The sequence below is a fragment of the Vipera berus genome (genome assembly GCF_964194415.1).
Source record: "Vipera berus genome assembly, chromosome: Z".
Classification (NCBI taxonomy): Eukaryota; Metazoa; Chordata; class Lepidosauria; order Squamata; family Viperidae; genus Vipera; species Vipera berus.
Window position 1 is genome coordinate 112,499,097 of NC_138205.1, and position 25,200 is coordinate 112,524,296.

At 35.8% G+C, this 25,200-nt stretch overlaps 1 protein-coding gene across 3 annotated transcripts in view; it reads right to left on the reverse strand.

The window, feature by feature from the left end:
- The window catches only part of MPP7 (MAGUK p55 scaffold protein 7), an 89,239-nt gene that overhangs the window by 24,819 nt on the left and 39,220 nt on the right, over positions 1 to 25,200 (reverse strand). For 2 of the 3 annotated variants that reach the window (XM_081346362.1, XM_081346361.1), the window contains exons 4-11: positions 19,839 to 19,916; positions 17,176 to 17,256; positions 9,495 to 9,626; positions 3,952 to 4,033; positions 2,992 to 3,077; positions 2,239 to 2,313; positions 1,807 to 2,003; positions 510 to 574 (exon numbers count right to left, since the gene is read on the reverse strand). In XM_081346362.1, the coding sequence (XP_081202488.1) occupies positions 510 to 574; positions 1,807 to 2,003; positions 2,239 to 2,313; positions 2,992 to 3,077; positions 3,952 to 4,033; positions 9,495 to 9,626; positions 17,176 to 17,256; positions 19,839 to 19,916 (796 nt within the window). The remainder of the gene's footprint in view (positions 1 to 509; positions 575 to 1,806; positions 2,004 to 2,238; positions 2,314 to 2,991; positions 3,078 to 3,951; positions 4,034 to 9,494; positions 9,627 to 17,175; positions 17,257 to 19,838; positions 19,917 to 25,200) is intronic. The other variant, XM_081346363.1, reaches the window with a different exon arrangement.

Here is a 25,200-nt window from a genome sequence, read left to right on the forward strand (position 1 = left end):
GAATAATTGGCTTGATGAAGTATTTCTACTGATTCCAACATGGAAAAAAAGAATAGTGGAAATACAGCAACAAAATACCATTTATTTACAATGTTCTTAATAATACATGTCAGTGAAGTGGAAAATTGATACACGAATATGATCATATGATTCTAAATGTGATAAATATTTTATAACAGATTTTTTTTAAAAGGACACACTTGCAATTTAGTGGTAATTATATTATAGACTGTTTATTTTTGGAATTCAAACTAACTTAACGTGGAATTTTAAAAAGAGTGGTACATTAATAGAACGGTTCAAATGATTAAGGAAACAATCTATTTCCTACATCTATTTTATTTTCTTTGCTATGGTAAAAGCATATACTTTAAGATCTGGAATCAGCAACAAAACCAGCAATTTTTCTTATACAAGTAGAGAGGTTTGGGCCTAAAGAATGAATAGCATCATTCCTTTACTGTGTAATTTGTAAATGCCAAAAGCAAGTTGTGTAGCAACAGACTTACATGATTTCTTATTTGAAATCTTCAAGGGCCGAAAGTGTACATCTGATCTTCTTAATGCAAGTCTCCTATCAAGTAGTTTGAGGAGGGGAAGAAAACAAAACTTTTAAGCTTTTTTAATGCTCTTTTAGTAACAGTATGTACAGGTAGTCCTCACGTTATGATCACAATTGAAACAAAAATTTCTGTTGCTAAGCAAGACAATTGTTAAGAGTTTTGCCTCATTTTACGATCTTTCTTCCCACAGTTGTTAAGTGAATCACTGCAGCTGTTAAGTTAGTAACACAGTTGTTAAATGAATCTGGCTTCCCCTCTGACCCTGCTTGTCAGGTCACAAAAGTTGTTCACATGATTCTCGGGACATTGCAATCATTATGAATATGAGTCAGTTGTCAAGCGTCTGAATTTTGATCACGTGACCACGGGGATACTGTAACATTCGTAAAGTGGACATAGGTAGCTTTCTTCAGTGCCATTTTAACTTTGAATTGGCACTAAACAAATGGTTGTAGGTCTGAGGCTATCTATATTTTTTTTTAAAAAAAATATCACCCAGAATTTTAAGACATTATAATAAACAGTGAAGTTTATTTAAACTCTCCTAAACTAAATTCTGCAGTTGTCTTCTTTTTATAGAAGTGGTAACATTTTCTTAACACATCAGCAAATTCTACAAGTTGTGGTGTAGATACTGATGAACTCTTTTCCATCGGTTTTATTCTCGCAAAGAAGATTAGGAGCCTTGGTGGCGCAGTGGGCTAATGCCTCCTTAAGTAACACCAGCTGCCTGCAATTAGTGCAGGTTCGAGTCCCACCAGGCTCAAGGTTGACTCAGCCTTCCATCCTTCCGAGGTAGGTAAAATGAGGACCCAGATTGTTGGGGGCAATTAAGCTGACTTTGTAATAATGCCACTTGGGGTGTGTGTGAAAGCCCTAATAAGCAGGCATATACATAGAATGAAGGCTATTGCTAAGCACTTTGATTTGTGCTTCTTAGATTGTAAGCCGCCCTGAGTCTTCGGAGAAGGGCGGGATATAAATGGGATTAAAATAAAATAAAATAAATAAAATTATAAATGCTGTATCGGGTTTTGTCATTATCAATATAAGCAGCTGAATAATAACATCCAATTTAAACCAGTATTTTTCAAACTTTGGTACTTTTAAGAATTCATGGAGTTCCCTGGAGACAGAATACCAAGTTCAGTCTTTGTACTGCATTTCAGTGCGGCTCTAATGGTTAGACTGATCACATTTTTAAGTGTTGGGAAGTGAGGATGAGAAATCAGTAATAACATACCTTTCCTGGAAGTGTTTTGAAGGAACTAAGCCTGCTCTGGGATTGGTATCACTTTCCAGCTTGGCTTGCCACCAGGTGGCATCATCTTGGCTCATGATTTGAAGAACATCGCCTTTTCTGAAAGGCAGTCCAGCTTCTTTACAGGGAATTGCTTTATCTTCATTGGGATTATAGTCAAAAAGAGCTTTCATGAAGATCTGGAGAAAAAAATACATTTTTTACACTGAATTACTTAAAATATATGGAATTCTCTTGTTGTTACTGCTGCTTGCTGGCATAAAATAATTTTACCTATCATGATAAAAACATTTAAATATGGAGAAGCAATGCTGGATTGAACTGGCATTTAAGCCTTAATAAGTAAGTAAGTAATAAATTTTGCACAGCCATCATGTGAAGAACCTTAGTTGAATCCAACAAGTGTTTGTTTACCTTGCCTTCTTTTGATGAGATTTCTTCTTTGATACTGGGTATAATCTTAAATGTAATGGCTCCTTGGGACAGAGACTAAAATATGTAAATATAAATTACTAAATTATGTACTTAAAAAAACAAAACAGTCCAATTCCTATTATTTAATAGCAAACAATTTTGATCTATTGTACATGCATTAAAAACTACTCTGTTTTCTATCACAAGAAATTATGTATTTATGTACTGTAATGTAATGTAATGTAATTTAGAAGATGATAGCTGTTTATCAGATATATACCATAAATATACTATAAAGATATTTTTCAATAAATTATTTCCTTGAAACTTAATTCTGCACTGAATAGAAGTAATTATTACTCAAAAGTGTGCAATCTCTCCAACAGCCAATAATGGATCTTTCAGGTATGATATGACCCAATTTTTTGCACTGTGGAGAGCAGAATTTAACCTAAAAAACAACACTGGGAGGAGACTTCTTTTAAATTACTATTTTTGTGTTGGTCTAAATATATCTATTTTAAATTTTATGCAAGTAAAATAAATATACATTTTATTAGCTTTGTACTGTTCTTTTACCACAGAGTAATTTAGTTGCTTCACTTTTTTATGGACACTGCTTTATACCCTTTCTCTTTATACTCTTTTCTTTATAAACATCTACTAGAAACTTCAGAAAATAGCATCAAAAACTTCAATACTGAAAAATTAGTCTTCTGTGTTTTTCAATTAAATATTCTATTTTCAACCTACCAGAATTTGTATAATTTCTTCTGGTTTTTTATCCTCCACTGAAATCCCATTGACTTCCTTTAGCTCATCACCTACATGAATGAGACCTACGAAACAGTTATGTAACAGTCAGATAATTCTTATATTGAATGAATCACTGCAACCTGAACATTTTTTCAAATCATGCTCTTTCCAACTAAATTTCAGTTTTGCTTCTTCACAAGCCTAGCTATGTACTGATGATTTATATATGTGTGTTCATATGTGCTCATGTGTGTCTATATCAACAAGGAATTATATCCAACATTAAGTTAATGAACTTCCCTAACCACTTCATCCGTCACCTGGCAGCTCCTAAAATTTCCTGAGCTAGTTTTCTTAAGGGCTGGGAGGTAATTATGAAAGTGATCGCTTTTGGCAGCGTTGAAAATTGAGAAACATCTAGAATTGGCTAGATCTATCTTCGTAAGAAGAAACTTCATTGATTAATGGTATGATGTTAGATAGAACCAAAGATAGTGAAATTCTTTTTTCAATAAACTTTCTCCAATACTGTACACACTATATTCTTTTGGCAAGTTTTTAAAAACCTCTTTGTTCATTACCAAGCAGAATTTCTAATTATTAATATATTAGATATACAATCTACATGAAATGTGATGCATTGTTGTGGCAGGAATACATTGGCAGGAATACATTGATGCTTAAATATGGAAACTGATTTTTCAAACTAAAATAGTATCACAATATGAAGAAAATGACAATTTCCTCCTTTTTTAAAGTACTGCATGCATAATGTACACAATATCATAATTGTACATCTGCTCCAATAAACTGTACCTGATAGAAGGTAAATTACATTCCATGACATATTAAAATATAGCAAGATCCAATTAATAGATTTTGCTTGATTTAGCATTTAAAAATTTAGAAATTAAATTCTGCATTCAATATCTATAACTGTAGTTTAAAAATTCTTACCACTTCGGTCTGCTGCTCCCCCACGCATTATCCGAGCCACAACAACAGCACCTGTATTTTCATCCCTTTTAATAGTAGCTCCCTTTAAAAATAAATTTAAGAATTATGATAAAATTAATGTTGAACCACATAAAACAATTTTCTAGATGACTAATAATAATAACAGCAGCAATAGTTAAAAATCAAGTGAAAATATTAACAACCGAACATCTCCTGGAAATGATCGATTTCATGGTTTTGGGATTGAAGATCTGACAGGTTTATATCTAATCATAATTAAACAGCTAAATGAAATATTGCATAAAAGAGACATCAGTGATTGGTTAGTAGCTGGCAAAACAGTGATTTTTAAAAAAAAACCACAGTTAAAAAAATCACACCACGAAACTGTAGGTCGGTAACATCGTTGACTACAATATTTAACAGAACAGAATGGAAATAAAAGGAAATGCAGAGGCACAAACGATTTGGGAGAAATGCAAAAGCTTAAGAACCAATTTACATACTGTATGGTGCGGATTGACTATAAAACTTATTTGATTTATTATATTGTTTGATCATAAAATATTTGGGAACAACTGGATTCAATAAAATGGTTTAGAAAAATATGAGCTTGTCGACATTAGGATAGGCATCTTCCAGGGAGTTTCATTATCACCCTTATTATTTGTTCACTAGTATGATCCATTTTCAGTTTTTTTTTTTAAAACGCATCTTGGATACCAAAAAGGAAAAAAGGCCTAATACAATCTCACACTTGCTTTATATGATCGACATCGAAATTCAGTCATTGACAAATAAAATTTTTAGCGTAAATATAGCAATGAAATTTGGCTTAAATGTGCTAGCGTTACCTCTAGGTGAGATGGGCAGCATATGTGGAATAAATAAAAATAAATAAATTGGGGTAAAATCACAAACAATAATGGAATTGAAATGCCAAATAGCCAAACCATCAAAAACATCAGGATGAAGCCCACAAATATCTGGAAATTTTTCAGTTGGATAATATCAAGGCATGGAAAATTAAAAATGTGACTACTAAATAATATATTCAAAGAGTGAGAAAAAAACACAAATTTGAAGCATAGAAACACAAACAAAGACATCATTGGAATATAATACATGGCTGGAATTCTTAATTGGACACAGGTTGAGCTAGACAGCTTGGACTGAAAACGAAGAAAATTGATGACTATTCACTATGTGTTATATTCCAGTAGTGATTTTGATGGTCTATATCTGCCCCTCTAAAATGGAGGCAGAGGTTTACTTCAAGTTGAACCAATTGTCAAATAAGAAAAGTGTTCATCTGCTGACTAAAGACAGACAAGAATAAGCAAGGATGCGAGTTAAAAATTAGAACTCACCGAATGTATATGAAATAAAGCATGAATATAAAATAAAGGAATAAAAATATGAATAGAATGCTGGCAAGGAAAATAAAGCATTATATAGTCAATTTCCCCCTTCATGGATTACTGCCTTGTCGTGGCGAAGGGGCTTGCGTAATTCAATGAAGCTATGAGCTATGCCGTGCAGGGCCACCCAAGACAGAAAGGTCATAGCAGAGAGTTCTGATAAAACGTGATTCATTGGAGAAGGAAATGGCAACCCACTCCAGTATCTTTGCCATGAAAACCCTATGGACAGTACTAAAAGGCAAAACGATATGACGCTGGAAGATGAGCCCCTCAGGTCGGAAAGCGTCCAATATGCTACTGGGGAAGAGCAGAGGGCTAGTACTAGTAGCGCCAGAAAGAATGAAGCGACTGGGCCAAAGCCGAAAGGACGCTCAGCTGTGGATGTGTCTGGTGGTGAAAGGAAAGTCCGATGCTGTAAAGATTTTTTCTCCATAGGAACCTGGAATGTAAGATCCATGAATCAAGGCAAGCTGGACGTGGTCAAACAAGAGATGACAAGACTGAACATCGACATCTTAGGTATCAGTGAACTAAAATGGACAGGAATGGGTGAATTTAATTCAGATGATCATCAGGTATACTACTGCGGGCAAGAATCCCTCAGAAGAAATGGAGTAGCCTTCATAGTCAATAAAAGAGTAGGAAAAGCAATACTAGGATACAATCCTCAAAATGACAGAATGATCTCAGTTCGAATCCAAGGTAAACCATTCAATATCACAGTAGTCCAAGTCTATGTCCCAACCACCAGTGCTGAAGAGGATGAAATTGACCAGTTCTATGAAGCTCTACAGCACCTTATAGAACTAACACCAAAAAATGATGTCCTTATCATCATGGGGGATTGGAATGCTAAAGTAGGAAGCCAAAAGATAACCGGAATAACAGGCAAGTTTGGCCTTGGAGTACAAAATGAAGCAGGGTACAGGCTGATAAAATTTTGTCAAGAGAATACGATGGTCATAGCAAACACTCTTTTCCAACAACCCAAGAGACAGCTCTACACATGGACGTCACCAGACGGTCAACACAGAAATCAGATTGACTATATGCTCTGCAGCCAAAGATGGAGAAGCTCTATACCAGACATGTCAAACACAAGGCCTGGGGGCCGGATCTGGCCCGCGAAGTGGTTTCATGTGGCCTGCAAAGCCATCCTGGAAACAGTGAGGGAACGGCCCCCACTGCCTTGGCCCTGGCCCAGAGACCCTCCTTCTACCAGAGACCCTCAGATCTGTCCCACTCCTGCCCAGGCCCCCACAGGCACCCTTGATGTGAACGATGTAGAGCTGGCCATGCCCACCCAGTAGGCCATACACACTCTAGCCACGCCCACCCAGTAGGCCACGCCCACCCAGGCCATAGCCACCCGGCCCCCGGAGGGCAACCGCAATGTTAATGCGGCCCTCAGTGAAATTGAGTTTGACACCCCTGCTCTATACAGTCAGTAAAAACAAGACCAGGAGCTGACTGTGGCTCAGACCATGATCTTCTCATTGCAAAGTTTAGACTTAAACTGAAGAAAGTAGGGAAAAGCACTAGGCCACTCAGGTATGAATTAAATCATATCCCTGTTGAATATACAGTAGAGGTGACAAATAGATTTAAGGAATTAGATCTGATAGACAGAGTGCCTGAAGAACTATGGACAGAGGTTCGCAACATTGTAGAACAGGTAGCAACCAAAACCATCCCAAAGAAAAAGAAATGCAAGAAAGCAAAATGGCTGTCTGAGGAAGCTTTGCAAATAGCTGAGGAAAGGAGGGAAGCGAAAGGCAAGGGAGAAAAAGAAAGATACGCCCAATTGAATGCAGAATTCCAGAGAATAGCTAGAAGAGATAAGAATGCCTTCTTAAATGAACAGTGCAAAGAAATAGAAGAAAACAATAGAATAGGGAGGACCAGAGATCTTTTCAAGAAAATTGGAGAGATGAAGGGAACGTTTAATGCAAAAATGGGCATGATAAAGGACCAAAATGGCAGGGACCTAACAGAGGCAGAAGAGATTAAGAAGAGGTGGCAAAATTACACAGAAGAACTATACAAGAATGAGCTTAACGTCCCTGATAATCACAATGAGGTGGTCACTGACCTTGAGCCAGACATCCTAGAACGTGAAGTGGGCCTTAGAAAAGCTGAGATACAACAAAGCTAGTGGAGGTGACAGTATTCCAGCTGAGCTATTCAAAATCTTAAAAGACAATGCAGTAAAAGTGCAGCAAATTGCCAGCAAATTTGGAAAACTCAACAGTGGCCACAGGATTGGAAAAGATCAGTTTACATTCCAATTCCAAAGAAACGCAAAGCCAAAGAATGTTCAAACTATCGCACCATTGCACTCATTTCTCATGCTAGTAAAGTCATGCTTAAAATCCTACAAGCTAGACTCCAGCAGTATGTGGATCGAGAACTACCAGAAGTACAGGCAGGATTTTGAAGAGGCAGAGGAACTAGAGATCAAATTGCCAACATACGCTGGATCATGGAGAAAGCTACAGAGTTCCAGAAAAACATCTACTTCTGCTTCATTGACTATGCTAAAGCCTTTGATTCTGCGGATCATAACAAACTGTGGCAAGTTCTTAAAGAGATGGGCGTACCAGACCATCTTATTTGTGTCTTGAGAAACCTATATGTGGGCCAAGAAGCAACAGTGAGAACTGGACACGGAACCACTGATTGGTTCAAAATTGGGAAAGGAGTCTGGCAAGGCTGTATACTGTCTCCCTGCCTATTTAACCTATGTGCAGAGCACATCATGAGAAAGGCAGGGCTTGATGAATCAAAAGTTGGAATTAAGATTGCCGGAAGAAATATCAACAACCTAAGATATCCAGATGATACAACTCTAATGGCAGAAAGTGAAGAGGAACTAAAGAGCCTCTTGTTGTGGGTGAAGAAGGAGAGTGCAAAACTTGGGTTGAAACTTAACATTAAGAAAACCAAGATCATGGCATCCAGCCCTCTCAATTCCTGGCAAATAGATGGGGAAGAAATGGAGGTAGTGACAGATTTTATTTTCCTGGGCTCCAAGATCACTGCAGATGGGGACCGTAGCCAAGAAATTAAAAGACGCTTGCTCCTTGGGAGGAAAGCCATGGCAAATCTAGACAGCACACTAAAAAGCAGAGATATCACCCTGTCAACAAAAGTGTGTATAGTCAAGGCTATGGTCTTCCCAGTTGCAATGTATGGCAGTGAAAGTTGGACCATAAAAAAGGCTGAGCGCCAAAGAATTGAAGCCTTTGAAGTGTGGTGCTGGAGAAGACTCCTGCGAGACCCTTGGACTGCAAGGTGATCAAACCGGTCAGTCCTAGAGGAGATCAACCCTGACTGCTCTTTAGAAGGCCAGATCCTGAAGCTAAAACTCAAATACTTTGGCCACCTAATGTGAAGGAAGAACTCACTGGAGAAAAGCCTAATGTTGGGAAAGGTTGAGGGCAAGAGAAGAATGGGACGACAGAGAATGAGGTGGCTGGATGGAGTCACTGAAGCAGCAGGCGTGAGCTTAAATGGACTCCAGAAGATGGTAGAGGAGAGGAAGGCCTGGAGGAACGTTGTCCATAGGGTCGCGATGGCTCGGACACGACTTCGCAGCTAACAACAACAATAGTCAATTTCTACAAAAAGATTGGAGGGTAAGTAGATAAAGATAAAACATGGCAATGACTTATAATTGGAATTAAAAAAAGAAACTGAAGGTTTTATTTTGGCTGCTTAAGAGGAAGCTATCTTAATGCAATCAAGAATTGAAAAATCATCAAATGATTCAAAATATAGATTATACAAAGAAACAGTACATCATAAAGCCAGCTTGTGAAGAAGATTGTACAAACTGATATAAAAACAACATAACACATATGGTCCTCTTTGGTCTTCTTGGCTATCTTTGAAAATAAAGATGCAGAATACAACAGATTCTGGATCCTGATTCCATTATTTTTTCTTTAGCTAGTTGTGTGAAATCAGTATGGCTTAAATGTGACTGAATGTTCTCACTGAATTGTATGGCAAAGAATAAAAATAAAACCATGTGATACCATTAACTCATTTTTAGAATATTAGTCAAATGCTGCTGCTATTGCTACTGCTTATTATTATTTAAGTGCTAAAACTTACCAGAGGTTCTCTATTTTTTACGAGTCTGATTATTTTTACAGAATCTTCTTCGTTATCAACATCGTCAGGCATGGGAGGCAATACAGGATCATAGCTTTTCTCAGCAACAATATCGTGTACAGAAAGCAAAGCCTGCAAAAATTGGGTTAAAAAGAACCATCAAGTAAAAAAGCATAAAAAGATATCTGCATTGGTAATTTACTATTACTGCTGCAGACCTTGATATAGTTTGCATCTCATCAGCAGTGATCTGGCATGAAGTGTGCCTCACAGCTTAGGAACAGTACTTTGTTCCAGAATAAAATCAAAGGAGCTGCATTCTGTATTGTTGAAAGGATGTATTTGTTCAATTTAACAAAACTGCAACACAAACATAAACTTCTAAGACATCAGTGAAGAGAAGCAGAAAACTGGATTGTTTTTGTTCATGAAAGGAAAGAAAATGTTTAATGGTTATGAGTATTTTAGAGATCTTGTCTTCACAGGATTGTTATTTTTCCAGATTCACCATCTAAAAGCTATTATTCACATGAAAAAAATTAAGTATATTCATTAATATAACCATGCATCACATTTAGAATGTTAAAGCTAGTAAGAGTCAAATTCTTGTTTGAGCTAATATAAATATTGATATTGAATTTGTATGCATGATCTAACTGTAATATTGAAAATCCTGTATCAGACATAGTTGATGTACAATATTCTTTGGACAAAGACACTGGTACCAATTCTCATTTAAATGTATAAGAAAATATATTAAAATCTATTCTTAAACTGAATTTAGAACTCAATAAAATTGCAACCACCATCATAGTTCCAACTATGAATACATAGTAAGTCTTTCTATCCATTCTCTCTCTTTTGCAAATAAGATATATACTACTGCAGCTCAACAATATCCATATGACACAATATGCTTATTATTTTAAAACAATGACTGCTGAAACAGTGCTGTTTGGAATAATATTACCGTGGTTTTTCCTTACCATGTGAATTTTATTTTTACTTGTAAAAAATATAATTTCCTGCACTGAAATTAATTAATCATTGAACATCTACTCTTCTGCACTGGTGAATTGGTCTGCAGCTCTTACTAATATGGATATAGTACATATGAAGCTAGACACTTTTTTCCATCTTTAAACTCGTTTCCTCTTCTTTGGGATTGTTAATATCAGAAGACACTGGACTGTCTACATATTCTTAAATATCTACCCAAAGAAGCAGCTACTTCACGCCATCTGGTTAAAGTACTCATTTTCTTTTTTGTGGCACCTCTTTTTCCTCCCTTCCTAATTCAATCCATACTTTCAGAAGGATTTTTTAAAAAAATTATTTAATCAGATCCATTTGCTTAAAACATAAAAATCACAACATGATACAAAGGTGGCTGCCATATTTTTTTTCAGCTTTCCAGTCTAATTTACAGTTCTGTTAATCCCTGAAAGTCTTCCTTCCAAGTACTAACTATGCCTGATCCTGCTGATTTCTGAGCCCACACAAGGTCATTAAGTCTTTCGAATAAAAACAATTAAATTAGGGAGTCTTTAAAATTCTCCCCTACAGTAGAATAAGCGTGACAGATGATACTGCTGTACAACATCTAGTTAACCAATTTTTAAAGTTCTAAAAAAAGCTTTCAAATGGAAAAAAAACAAATTCTGAAAAGCAGAAGCAAATTTGAAACAGATGCCCATTATAGCCACCTAATGGGTACACAGAATGAAAAAGGGAAAAGTGGGCCAATGGCAAGCCACTGTGCTCCCTTCTTCCTCTCCCCCCTCCCTTTTTTGGTCACCACTCCTAAGAGTTCAGTAGGACTCCAGGATGGATGGAGTGAGAAGGAAGAGCAGCAGTTGAAGCCGTTGCTCAGCAAATGGACAGAACTATGCAAAGAGCCCTCATAGAAAAGACAAGTCCACAAAGTGGAAGGAAAGAGAACTGAAGGACAGGTAAGTAGAATGAAACAGAAATAAATAGCAAAAAGACATCCAAAACCAGAAAATAGAGGGGTGTGTGTGTGTGTGTGTGTGTGTGTGTGTGAGAGAGAGAGAGAGAGGGGGGGGGGAAATTAGGGTTTGAATAGTTGGCCCGACCCTAACAGACAACACTCCTGACTAGCAGACAAATGGGTTACGGCCCCATCAGACCGGTGATGTTACAACTGACTCCAGGAACCAGCGCAGAAGTTGATGGTGAACGGTAGCCTGGAACTCTAAAGGCCAAGTCTGCCAGGTGAAGAACGGGACAGGAGGATATCCTAAGGAAGTCACAGCCACCATATCAAGAAAGTTAAATCTCTAACAGGGGAAGGGGAAAGGGAAAAGGGAAAGAGAAGAGCAGACATGATTGGTTTTCACTCAGTATCCAGCCTATTGAGGTCACACAATTATGAAACAGTGTGGGTGGAAAGGACTAGGAGAATTAGACCAAAGAGATTTGGATAATTAAAATAATTAAAGATAGTAGAAAACAATATTATTTTTTTTTATTTAGACCACAATGCTATAATAATTGGACAGACTATAGTATAGTAGATAAAATAGAACTGACGAGATAGTAAAACAGAACACCACAGGATAACAGGAAGAATAATTCCTGAGAATAAAACAAAATAAACTCTATATTGTAATGTGATAGATAGAGAGGAAGGGTGGGAGGGATTTTTTTTTTGGTCTTGGTACATATGGGCATACATACATGCAGGCTAGGTTACTACAGTATTCATTTAGAAACTTTTAAACATAAAGATTTATAATATTTTTGGCAAGGTACACAGTAGTCCAGCTTATACCATATGTTCAAATTTAGTTCATTAACCCACTTACTGAAAATGGGTAAGCAACTGTAACCAGGAAGATAACAGACTTGCATGGATATAAAACTACATTGCTGAAGCCGGGGGGGGGGGGGGGATAAAATAGCATGAAAGTAGAAAACAAAACAAAAAACTTCACTCTCTATAAAAATCTCTCCTTTTTTTTCTTACTTTATATTACTTTAAGGAATTGAACTGTTCTGGTTTTCTTTCCTGAGCAATTTCAAAAGACTGCTTGATTAATTTTTTTGTCATTCTCAAAACCATAAGATTTATCGCTCGATGTATTTGCACTGATTTTCAAATTTATTTGCAGCAATCTGACTGCCAACTATTTAACAATTGGGATATAAGAAGTCTATGCTTTTCCTGAAGTCCTTCCCAAAATCATACACAAAGTGGAACAGAATTAGAACATTTCATCCTGATAAATAGAGCACTTTCTTTTCTAAAACATAAAATTAATTCAGTGTACTGCTAATCGCACGAGGCAGCAATGCTCCAGTTGTTATTAACACTGACGCAGGAAAGCATGATGTGTCTCCTACATTAGCCACACACATGCCAATTTTCCTTTGGATACATACCAACCCCATTATCATTGTAATGCCTCAAAAGATTCATCTAAATGCTATGCTTTTGGCCTATGTACATCACCAAACTGCATTTAGGAAGCATACTGTTTCTACTGTTTTTCACAACTTTTATTTTAATCCACATATTTTGGAAGCAGAAATGTCTACTTAAGCAGAAACTGCAAAAGCCAATTAGCTAAGAATCCCCCAAACTAGGTCACTCTAAACCAAGCACTATCATCACCCCATGATGGGGCTTAGCATGGAAGAGTTTACCACATAAATTTGAAAAGTTGAAAAGGTGAATTCTTTGCAAAGTGAACTTGATTCAGGATCACATGATGGACCTATTCAGATCATTTTCTCAGCAGCAATATGGAAATATGAATTTGTCATTTCTACATCCAGCCAACAGTCTTTGTAATTCATAGAGGCCTCCTATTCAAGTACTAGACGGACCCCACCCTGCCTAGCTTCTAAGCCCAGATAAATTTGTGTACCTGTGAAAGTGATAGCATAGTTGAATGTAAACAAAATCAGTTTATTACAAACTGAACTTAGCTCTTGTTGAAAAATAATAGAAGTTAATAAAGGTGAATCGAGACCCAACACGATAACTGGAATAACACAAAATAAACCATGGGTTATTTATTCTTGCTTTATTTAATATATTACAATTGGCAAGGTTCATATATTGTTTACCTTTCATTTGGTTGGATCTATACAAATTGTGTGTCAAAACAAATAACACGATGGCTTAAGGAATGTGAGAACCCAGTATTTGAATGTGGAACTGCGATACTTCATTGGTCATTTTTACACTTATAAACCAAGGTGAAGGAAGAAATGCAGATTCACTGACAGCATTCATGTGTGTAACATGTTTACATGTATACTTATGTTAACTCAGGTTCCTTGCTGCAAAGACCCAGTTTAATGACTTACAAGACTGAATAAGCCTGTAATTAGATTCTCTCTAGTTGTTTTGGTAAATTCTTTGGATGTGTTTTGCACCACAGTAAGATCTGCACATAGACACAGGATGGCCATTTGTCCAAAGGGCTTTAGCAGATTCTACATTGAAGGAGCGCTTGAACTAGATGACGTTTGAGATACCAAAAAATAGAGAAGTGAATTAGGGGATCAGCCATATTAGACTTAATTCTCACTAACAGAGATTAAATGATAGAGGGTGTGGAAGTCACAGGAATCTTTGGGGGAAGTGATCGTGCAATATTGGAATTCAACATTATGCAAGGACAAGCAATAGAACACAGTCAAACTAGAGTCTTAGATTATAAGAGAGCTAATTTCAATAAACTTAAAGAGAGCTTGGGAAGGATTCCATGGATGAGAATCCTCAAGGGGAAAACAACTAAAGAAGCTTGGGAAATTTTGAAAAGTGAGATTACAAAAGCCCAATCTAGCACAATACCAACAAAGAAGAAAAATAACAGCTCTCAAAAGAAACCAGCATGGCTGCATAAAGAACTCTCTGATAAATTGAAAGATAAAAAGGACAAGTATAAGAAGTGGAAAGAGGGGCCCGAGCCTGTAAAGATGAAGTGAGGAAAGCTAAGGCTCAAAAGGCTTGCAACAAAACTCAAAAATAACTGCTTTCAATATGTAAAAAACAAGAAAAAATTAAGGAAATGACTGATCCAATAGTGGGAGAAAGAGGCAAGAAGGTGACAAGCAACAGGGACAAAGCAAAACTACTTGTTTTTAGCATCTGTCTTTACACAAATAGAAAAAACAGTCCAACCTATCAAAAACAGTACCATAAAAACAGATTAGAAACATGTTAAAATAGGCAAGAAAATGGTAAGAGAGCACCTGTCCAGCCTAGATGAGTTCAAATCACCAGAACCAAATGGACTACACCCCAAGGTTCTGAAGGAACTGGCAGATGTGATCTCAGAACCACTGAACTATATCTTTCAAAGATCCTGGAGCACTGGGGACCTATCACAGGTCTGGAAAAGAGCTGATGTAGTTCCCATCTTCAAAAGAGGAAAAAAATGGATCCAGGAAACTACAGACCTATCAGCCTGACTTCAATACCTGGGAAAATTCTGGAAAAGATAATCAAGCAACGAATCAGCAAAATCTAGAGGCAAACAAAGTCATAACGAAAAGCCAACATGGATTTGTCAAAATCAGATCGTGCCAGACAGATCTTATTGCATCCTTTGACGAGGTGACAAAATTAATGGACCAGAGGAATGCTGTAGATATAATTTACTTGGACTTCAGTAAGGCATTTGATAAAGTAGATCACAACCTACTACTTGATAAGATAGAAAAATGTAGGTTAGACAGCATCACCACCAGATGGATTCGTAGCTGGTTGACCAGCCATACTCAGCGTGTGGTCTTCAATGGAACTGCATCTACATGGAGGGAAGTGTGTAGTGGGGTGCCTCAGGGCTGTCATGCCTCCATTGGAGCCTGAATCTGCTAAGGAAAATGAGCTGGAACAGGACCCTATGGAGGTCAAGGGAGAGGTGTTTGTGGCTTCAGAGGAATGTAGGGAAGAGCAGGCCGAGGCAGGCCAGGGCCTTTCAGGATTGGGACACGAAAAGTGGAGAGGAAGAGGGAACAACACAGGCAGGCTCAACTACTCGGGAGGAGAGTGCTCCTCCCCTCTCCAAAAGGCACACCTGGAGACTGAGACTTAAGGAGACGCTGTGGGGAGGGACATTTGTCAGAAACAAATGCTGATTTCTTGGAGTTTTGTGTGCTGTTGCTGATCTTGGAAAGAACTCTGATCAGGAATAGCCAACACTCCAGAAGACAGGCTTAGGATACAGAAGGATCTTGACAGCCTTGAACATTGGGCACTATCTAACAAAATAAAATTCAATGGTGAAAAAAGTAAGGACCTACATTTAGGCAAGAAAAAACAAATGCACAGGTACAGTATAGATGGTATCTTGCTCAATAGTAACTGTGAGAGATCTCAGAGTCCTACTGGACAATCACTTAAATATGAGCCAGCAATGTGCTGCAGCTACCAGAAATCCAACACAATCCTAGGCTGCATTCACAGAGGAATAGAATCAAGATTATGTGAAGTGTTAATACCACTTTATAACGCCTTGGTAAGGCCACACTTGGAATACTGCATCCAGCATGTAAAAAAGATGTTGAGACTCTAGAAAGTGTACAGAAAAACGAATATGATTAGGGGACTGGAGGCTAAAAAATATAAGGAACGGTTGCTGGAATTGGGTATGTCTAGTTTAATGAAGAGAAGGGTGAGGGGTGACATGATAGCAGTGTTCCAATATCTCAGAGGTTACCACAAAGAAGAGGGAGTCAAGCTATTCTCCAAAGCAGAGGTCCCCAAACTTTTGGGCACCCATGACCGGTTTCATGGAGAGGTTTTTTCTGCGGACAGGAGAGTGTGTGCTTTTGTGTGCTGCCTGCATCCCACAGATGGGTCTTTGCTTGTTTGTGTGAACCGGTTGCTGGCATGCCACAGCCCAGTAGTGATCCATGGACCGGGGGTTGGGGACCCTGCTCCAAAGCACCTAAAGGCAGGATAAGAAGCAATGGATGGAAACTAATCCAAGAGAGAAGCAACCTAGAACTAAGGAGAAATTTCCTGACATTTAGAACAATTAATCAGTAGAACAATCTGCCTACAGAAGTTGTGAATGCTCCAACACTAGAAGTTTTTAAGAAGAGACTGGACAACCATTTGCCTGAAATGGTATAGAGCAGGGGTGTCCAACTTGCAACATCATGACGTGTTGTGACCTACAGCGACTTTTTCCCCATTGCCAGAGCTGGGATAGGCGCGGTTTCGGTATGATGCATCTGGTCCGTGGGCCGGCAGTTTGACATCCTTCTGCCTAAGCAGGGGGTTGGAAAGACCTCCAAAGTCCTTTCCAACTGTATTATTGTTATGCTATTATCCCATCCAAAATTGATATTACTCTAAGAATGTAGCAAGATTTAGCTTAATAGCAATAAAGTTGAGACAGTCTTTCATATAAGGATTTTGGATGGTAGCAAGGAAATGAATATTGATATTTATGTTTTAAAACTTTATTGCTTTTTAATCTGTCTGTATGGTATAAGATATAAAATCTATTATTAAGCTACAATCAAACAATGCACTATATTAGATTTTTTTTCTCTATCTCCCTTCAGCATTTTATTCTAGCAATTCTGCATGTACACCTGGAACACAAGAATGTTCAGAGAAATGTCACCATACTTTGAAAACAGAGGAGTAAGCAATTCTGTGGCTTAACAGGTACACCCAACACACCCTTACCTTCAGACTAGGTTTGGACAGCAGCTGCAAGAGTTCTCTGATCTCACTGTTTAGTGGTTTATTCTGCAGTTCTTCAGCCAGCTGTGAAGGAGATTAAAACAACCCAAAGAACATTAGCCAATACATTGTCTTATTCAATGTGTTGATGACAACCCAAAATCAGTCTTGCTCAAATTTATTACTTTCAAGTAGTTTTAGCATGAAGGAAAACAGATAATCAATCACTGCTCTTCATTTTCTGTCCTTTTCTGGGCAAGTCTTTCAACTGAATTTGACTTAAGTGACCATTTCTGGCAGCAGCACCCAGATCACATTCTGATTTATAGCAATAAGAGCAAATCCCAGAACACTCATCTAAGTGAATGGTCCTTTGCATGCAAACAAAGCACTGCTTGTAAAAATGGCTGGATCAAACTTAGAGCTGTCTATAAATACTAGCTTGCGAGTGAAGAGATGAAATCTACAGTGCTTCCAAAAAACCCACAGTAGCTTTTTTTTGTTTAGAGCTGGATTACAGAATCATGGTGCTTCTGTTGTGTTACTACTCCAGATTTTATTATGTTTGTATACAAGAAGCAAATACTTTTTAATGTCTGACAAGTGAATCACAGAAATATAATTAGAATCAAATCTCCAGATATTCAAGCATTTTAAACAGTCTTTGAAAATGAAGTCAACTATGTCGGAGTATAATCCAAAGCAGTGATCTAGATAATATAACAAGAAGCTCTAACTTCATATAACAATAATTGCATTCTTGTTATACAACGATATGCATGCTATAGAACTTATTTTTTGCAAATCCATAATCATAAAGCTAATATTCTGTAATCATCCAGTCCAATGAATTATGATTTGTAAAAAGTTGTTTTCACACCCTCCCCATTTTCTATTTAAAATATTTAAATAAAAATCAGTGAAAGTGTCAGTCTACAATAAAATTACAGCACTGTATCAAAGATTGTCTTTAAGTATGCATCACTATATGTATTTTTCCTTTAAATCAGTTTAATTTTTCTCCCAGCATCTCATGTTCAATTTACACAACTATGCACACAATCAGAAAATACAGGGTTGATTTTTTATTACCGTAATAACAATTCTAGTAACACCAGAGGCCTTCCAGGGAAGAAATGGTAAACTTAAGACAACCCTGCTAAAAGTGGAGCTGATAAAAAGATTGGAATGAAGAACTGGAAAGCAGATTAGCTCTTTATAATTCCTCTCCAGACAAGGAGTTGCCCACAAGTGCTCCAGACAGTAGCTCCTCGCAAAGACTACCAGAGAGTGGTCTCTGATGGATTTAGACACTGGGAGATGAAGAAACAGCAATCTTGCTCAAACAATGGTTGGCATATCTAAAATGATACTGGGTTCGCATATAGCAATCCTCAATTTATGACAATTGGGATTGGAATCTCCATCAATGAGCAGAGCGGTTGTGAAGTGAGATGCCACATGATTTCTTTGCTACAAAGGAACCCGTTACTTTTATGAATGTTTGCCATTATAATTAGACTTTGTTTAAAACATGTTATTGAAGAGGAACAATTTTTACTGGATAAGATTGAGATCGATCTGAAAGTGGATTTAAAAATAACAGGCTAGAAGGGAAAAGATGCTACATAGATATACTAATAAAATCAGTTGATGTTTTAATAGTTAAAAGGGATATACAAATAAAAAAACAAGAGAGGGATCTGCATAACATTCTTATATTAGATTCTTATATTGGAGTTACAAAGAGATGCAAAGCTTTTAAGAATTTTGTGAGAAGGCACCAAAAATATGAAAAGAAATCAAGTTCTAGGACATTATTTAAAAGGATTTAAAAGCAAAAGGAATATAAAGTTGGTATATTTAATCAGTTAAAACTGATACATTGTTGTCTCTGCTAAACTTTAATGGACTTTAGCTGACAAGTACTGAACAATGACGTTTTAAGGATTTGTTTATAGATAAGAGATGGGATGTAGAAAGAAGAGATCATTTTTTGCATTTTAAGAAAAGGAGATAAAATTACCGTACTAAAATTGTTTATACTTTTGATGAAGTGGATGTATTTCTTTATATATTTCATTTCTTTTTACTGCATTCTTATTTTTTCTATTTTTTATTTTCTGTACTATTTTGTGTTCTAATTCCTTTATTTTTTAATTTGTATTGTTTTTATTTTAATTGTAATTTTTGATAAAATTACTATGAAATTATAGTAACAATGAATTAAATAATGTGCCATTTGGCATAATTTCATTTTCAATTAGGAAAGCAATTAGAAATGATGTCTCATTTCTTTAATTATTATTAGTAATTTCTCTTATTCTCTTCAGTTTATTAGCTACTTCATTTATATGTATTTTTGGAAAACTGCAGTCTATTCACTTAACGTATTAGATGGCAACTTTTCTTTCAAGATAGATGATAAAATATAATTGCCTACAATCTATCTTGGTTATCAAGACAGAAAGGGAACTCTTCTAAATGCCATGTTTTTAGAATTAAAGACCTAATACAATTCAAAACAAGATGATAAATCTTATGACCATAGTTCTTTGGAAACTGTTTTCTATTCTTTTCAGATGATCTACTTCATATACTTATTCTATCCACTGCTTTCCGTCTTTAAAATCTGTGATTTCAATGGAGATTTCATTCACACTTACATCATCTGCCAAAGCTGATGCATCGTGCAACATGGGCACGGGGCTCTGTTTTTCATAGTGATGCAATTTCTCATGAATCTAGGAAATAATGGAACAAAAAGGTTTAGTTAGCAGCAGAAATATATTCTGGAGATACACACTGGCTAGTTAAACAACTGCAAAAAAAACAACCCACCGATTTTACGGAAGCATCTAATAGTGAACATATTGATATAATTCGTCATCACCTTTTGGTGAAGTGATGAAATTATGAAATCAAATGGAAAAAAATAACCATTATAGAGAAATATATACTCAAATTAAACATTCACTTTTCTTTCTCTTGTTTTTTACTTTGTAATTCTTTATCTCATCAAATGTGCAAATGACACCAAGCTGGCAGGAATAGCCAACACTTCAGAAGACAGGCTTAAAATACAGAAGGATCTTGACAGACTTGAACATTGGGTGCTATCTAACAAAATAAAATTCAGTGGTGAAAAAAGTAAGAAAAATTAAATGCACAGGTACGATATAGGTGGTACCTTATTCAACAGTAGTAACTGTGAGAAGGATCTTGGGAGTCCTAGTGGACAATCACTTCAATATGAGCCAGCAGTGTGCTGCAGCTGCCAAAAAAGCCAACACAGTTCTAGGCTGTATTCACAGAGGGATAGAATCAAGATCACGTGAAGTGTTAATACCACTCTATAGCACCTTGGAAAGGCCACACTTGGAATACTGCATCCAGTTTTGTCGCCACAATGTAAAAAAAGATGTTGAGACTCTAGAAAGAGTGCAGAGAAGAACAACAAAGAAGACTGGAGGACTGGAGGCTAAAACATATAAAGAACGGTTGCTGGAATTGGGCATCTAGTTTAATGAAGAGAAGGACTAAGGATGACATGATAGCAGTGTTCCAATGTCTCAGGAGTTGCCACAAAGAAGAGGGAGTCAAGGTATTCTCCAAAGCATTTGAGGGCAAGAAGCAATGGATGGAAAATAATCAAGGAGAGAAGCAACCTGGAATTAAGGAGAAATTTCCTGACAGTTAGAACAATTAACCTAGTGGAACAACTTGCCCCCAGAAGTTGTGAATGCTCCATCACTGAATGTTTTTAAGAAGAGATTGGACAACCATTTGTCTGAAATGATATTGGGTTTCCTGCCTGAGCAGGGGATTGGACTAGAAGACCTCCAAGGTACCTTCCAATTCTGTTATACTATTCTGTTCTGTTCTGTCCTGTCTCACGCCTTACTTACGATTTAGATGTAATTCTTCGGAAAACAAAAATACATAGCATATTATACTTTACCAATACTTCTGAAGTTACCAACATAAACAAGCAAAGAGCTACACTGTTTTCCTAATATTTATTCAGAAAATATACTTAGATATCATGTTTCTTAGATTTTAATAGCCATGTCACAAACATCTGTTTTTATCCTCTGTACATACAATTAAACATTTTTGGACAAGCTATAGAATAAAATACATTTGTAAGAAGATGTAAACAGGTCGTTTCTACAAGTTGTTTAAAACATATAAAATATCAAGTTATTTAAAACATAGAACATATTCCTGCATTTAAACAAACTAACATTAGTATTTCCTCATATTTCAACATAATCAAGTAATGACTGTTTAGTTGGATTATAAAATCTAGACATTCTGTCACAATGATTTGCAAGCATTCCATTTTGCATAAAATGTTTCTTCAATGCTAGAACATTTTCCAACATTTTTTTAAAAATAACCAAAAGAAGAAAGCAATAGATTTATTTTTAACATTTCAATAAGCAAATTGCTTATTTACATAACTTTTTTGTTAGACTATACCAAGTCAATATAATTTAACATTTTCTCTGCCCAAAATGGAGTTAATAACATGTTTGGAAAACCTGCAAGAACCCACCTTCATGTTTTTCCCCACATCTAGTGGCCAAAACATACTGCTATTAAATATGATTTCTTATTTACCTATCACACATATGATTAATTTTGAAGCCATCTAAAGAAGATGGATTTTGATTTATCTTGGGACATTTATATTGAGACAATAAAATTTGTGAGTTATTATTTATTATATTTCTATACCCAGAAACCCAATTTGCAAGTTATTTGAAAAAGCACTTCCTTTATTCTAAAGGATAAACTGATCATATGATCCACCCCTCCTTTTTTATAAACTCTTAGAAAATGGTGATTTAAGAGAGTTACTATAAAATAGTAAAATATTATACAATAACTCTCCTAAATTACCATTTTCTAGTTGTATATAATTCTCAGAACAAATTATAAAATTGCAGATGTGTCAACACATCCATAAAGACTTGGGAACCCTTAAGAGATTGCTACTTTCTCTAAAATTTCCCTAAGCTTAACAGTAGTTAAAGCTCTCATTGATTTTAACCACTATGTTAATCATTGGTTTAACCATATCAGGGTTTGAATTCAGAATTTAAAGCTCCTTTGAAATTTTGATTAGCTGTATTTTTAAAATTATAATTGTAGAAATGATAATTATACTAAATATTCTGTTTTAAACTATAAAACGTTAATGTTAGGACTATAGTTTTATTTGCAAAATGGTATCCTGTTTTATTCATTAGAATTAATGTTGGAATTTCCTTCTAATTCAATGTATTTGCCTTATCTGTACTGCAATATTATTTTGCATTCCCCTTTCAATTTTCAGTCTATAGATATAACTGAAAAAATCTAGACAAAGCTGAAATTCATCTTCTGAATTAATAGTTAAGTTATACAGACTATTCTATTTTTGCAAGTGTATAATCTAAATACTATTATAAACCCCTTACTTCTTGGACAGTCTCATTAAAAACCAAATGTTGGTCTTTCTGAAAGAAACTAACTTCTTTGTTCCTCATATAACAAAATAAAGCAACTATTATTTGAGATTTCAGAGACTTCATTCAAATGAAACTTTTTGGTCAATAAAGAGAGTGTTTTGATGACTCTGCTTATAGGAAGAGGTCCCCATGGTAGATAAGAGGAAATTCAGATTAAAGCCAAATAAATTAGCCTTCCTCCAAGATAAATTTCTCTATGCTTTTACAGCCAAACTCCCTGCTCAGTTGCTGAAAAAACTGTTTTCAAAATTGGATGAGTTTTTGTTGTGTACTTTAATCTCAAGTTTTTTTTATATCTTGGACACTTTCAGAGGATTCAAAAATTGGAAGAGAAACTCTCATCTTGTCTTTTTTGACATGAAATCATGAGGCTCTAACAACAATCCTGTTTTATAAATGCAGCCGACATACTAAACTTGAAATCCTTGAACAGCTATAAAGGGATACCATGCTCTCTTTCTTTAAATATATTTAAAAGCTTAAAATACACCTTTCTCCTATATGTTTATATGCTTGTTTATTAATTATGCATATGCAACCCATAACAACTTGAATACAGACTGCTTAAAGACTGGAACAGGTGTGCAGCAAGGCTGCACTGATACATCTATTCAATTAATACACAGAAGCAATTTTGAGGCACCTGTTCTATTCCCTATCTCTCAAAAGCATCCACTGCGAGATGTTCATTGCTGAAGACAAGGAGCGCAAAAGAACCCTATTTTATGCCCTCAAGCTATACAGGTCTTGCAGGAAAAAAATATCTTCACTTCTTATCCCTCAACAGCCCTACAGCTGGTTGTATAAAGGTGTGCTGGATTGCTGCTCCAATCTTTTCCATGTTCCAGTGGTGGAAGTAGAAGGCAATCTTCAGAAATCTTATTTATATGGCCAGAAGGGAGAAATGGCATTTCAAAAGTGATTCTTAGGATATAATTCTTCAAGGATATACTTTAATTCTTCCAAGAAAGTTCCACACCCATTTGCATTCTGATTCAAGTAAGCCTGAGGGTACAGATAAACCCCCAAATGGCCTCAGTGACTCTTAGAGAGCTAGGGACCAACCTTCAGAGTGCTAATGAACAAATGATGATTACAAGGAACATAAATCTTTCTATTCTCCACCATTCAGTCAGAACCAAAGAAGCTTCTTGGATGAGAAGCGAAACAACTTCAAGGAAAAAAACAAACAAAGAAAGTCCAATTGCCTTTTGAAAAGCATCTTTAGGACAATTTTGAGGCAACTTTAATTTAAAAGAATCAGATATTGTAATCAAATTTGCTAGGAGAAATTTTGATATTTTAAGATATGCAGACAACACCATTCTATTGCAGAAAATGAAGAGTGTATAAAATAATTTATCCTAGAGGTCAAGAAAGAAAGTAAAAAAGCTGGATTGCATTTAAACATCAAGAAGACTAAAGTTTCCACAGCAATAGAAATGATATGAACAATGAAAAATTGAATCACTCCAGAATTTCATTTTTCTTGGTTCCAAAATTTACCTAACAGGAGTTACTGCCCCAAATTAAATGAAGATATATTAACTGCACACATTGCAATGATTAATATTAAAAAGATCTAGACAATAATAATTTAAAAAGCAGATAGAAGAAAACTAGACTTCTTCAGATTATGGTATTTCAAGTATTTTGGGCAGCAAAAATAACAAACAATGAAATGACGAACTGGAAATATCACTGGGAGCTATGAGTACCAAACTATGGATGCATTATTTTGATTCCTTAGAGAAACTGGATTATGAATGGTTGGAGCTGCTGAACAGAATATGATAAAATATATAATCAAGTGAGATACTGGTTTAAATCTAGAAACTTTAAACTAAGTTGAAAAACACTGCAACATTACCAAGAGAAATCTAAATCTACAAAATCTTTTAAAGTTGGATATAATTGAAGAGGTGAAGATAGGGGTATAATCATAAGTGTCTCTTGTTTTGTACTTCCATTCATGAAAATAAGTAAATAGATGTGACATAGAGATCTTACAACTAAATATGAGATTGCTATGTTTAAAAAAAAAAAGTAATATTTCCAACATGTATGGCTGGCATAATTTCATAGAAACAATAAAGCTAGTAGAATTATGTTTTTAGAAAGAATTGTGTAAACTAGTGTATGCATTCATAAAATTATTCAAGAAATAATTTCCTTTGACAGGAAAGCATATACTATGAAGCCTCAAAAGTTAGCCAGGAGTGATGCATCTTCCATTACAGGAGACTGCCAAGCAAAAAAGAACTTCACATTATAGAAATGACAATCACCCAGAGTGTCTATTAAAATATAGTAATTCCAATAAGTTAAAAATTATTTTACGACTCACATCACCTTCAAAATTCAGTTTAATTGCCAACTGTTACATAGAATTCAGAGCAAGAGATTCTCATTTTAGAACACAATTTTGTTAGCAACTCAAAAAGAAGATCTAATGTGATCTAGTATCGTAAGTATTATAGCAAAAATTGGGAAGATGAAAAAGAAGCGA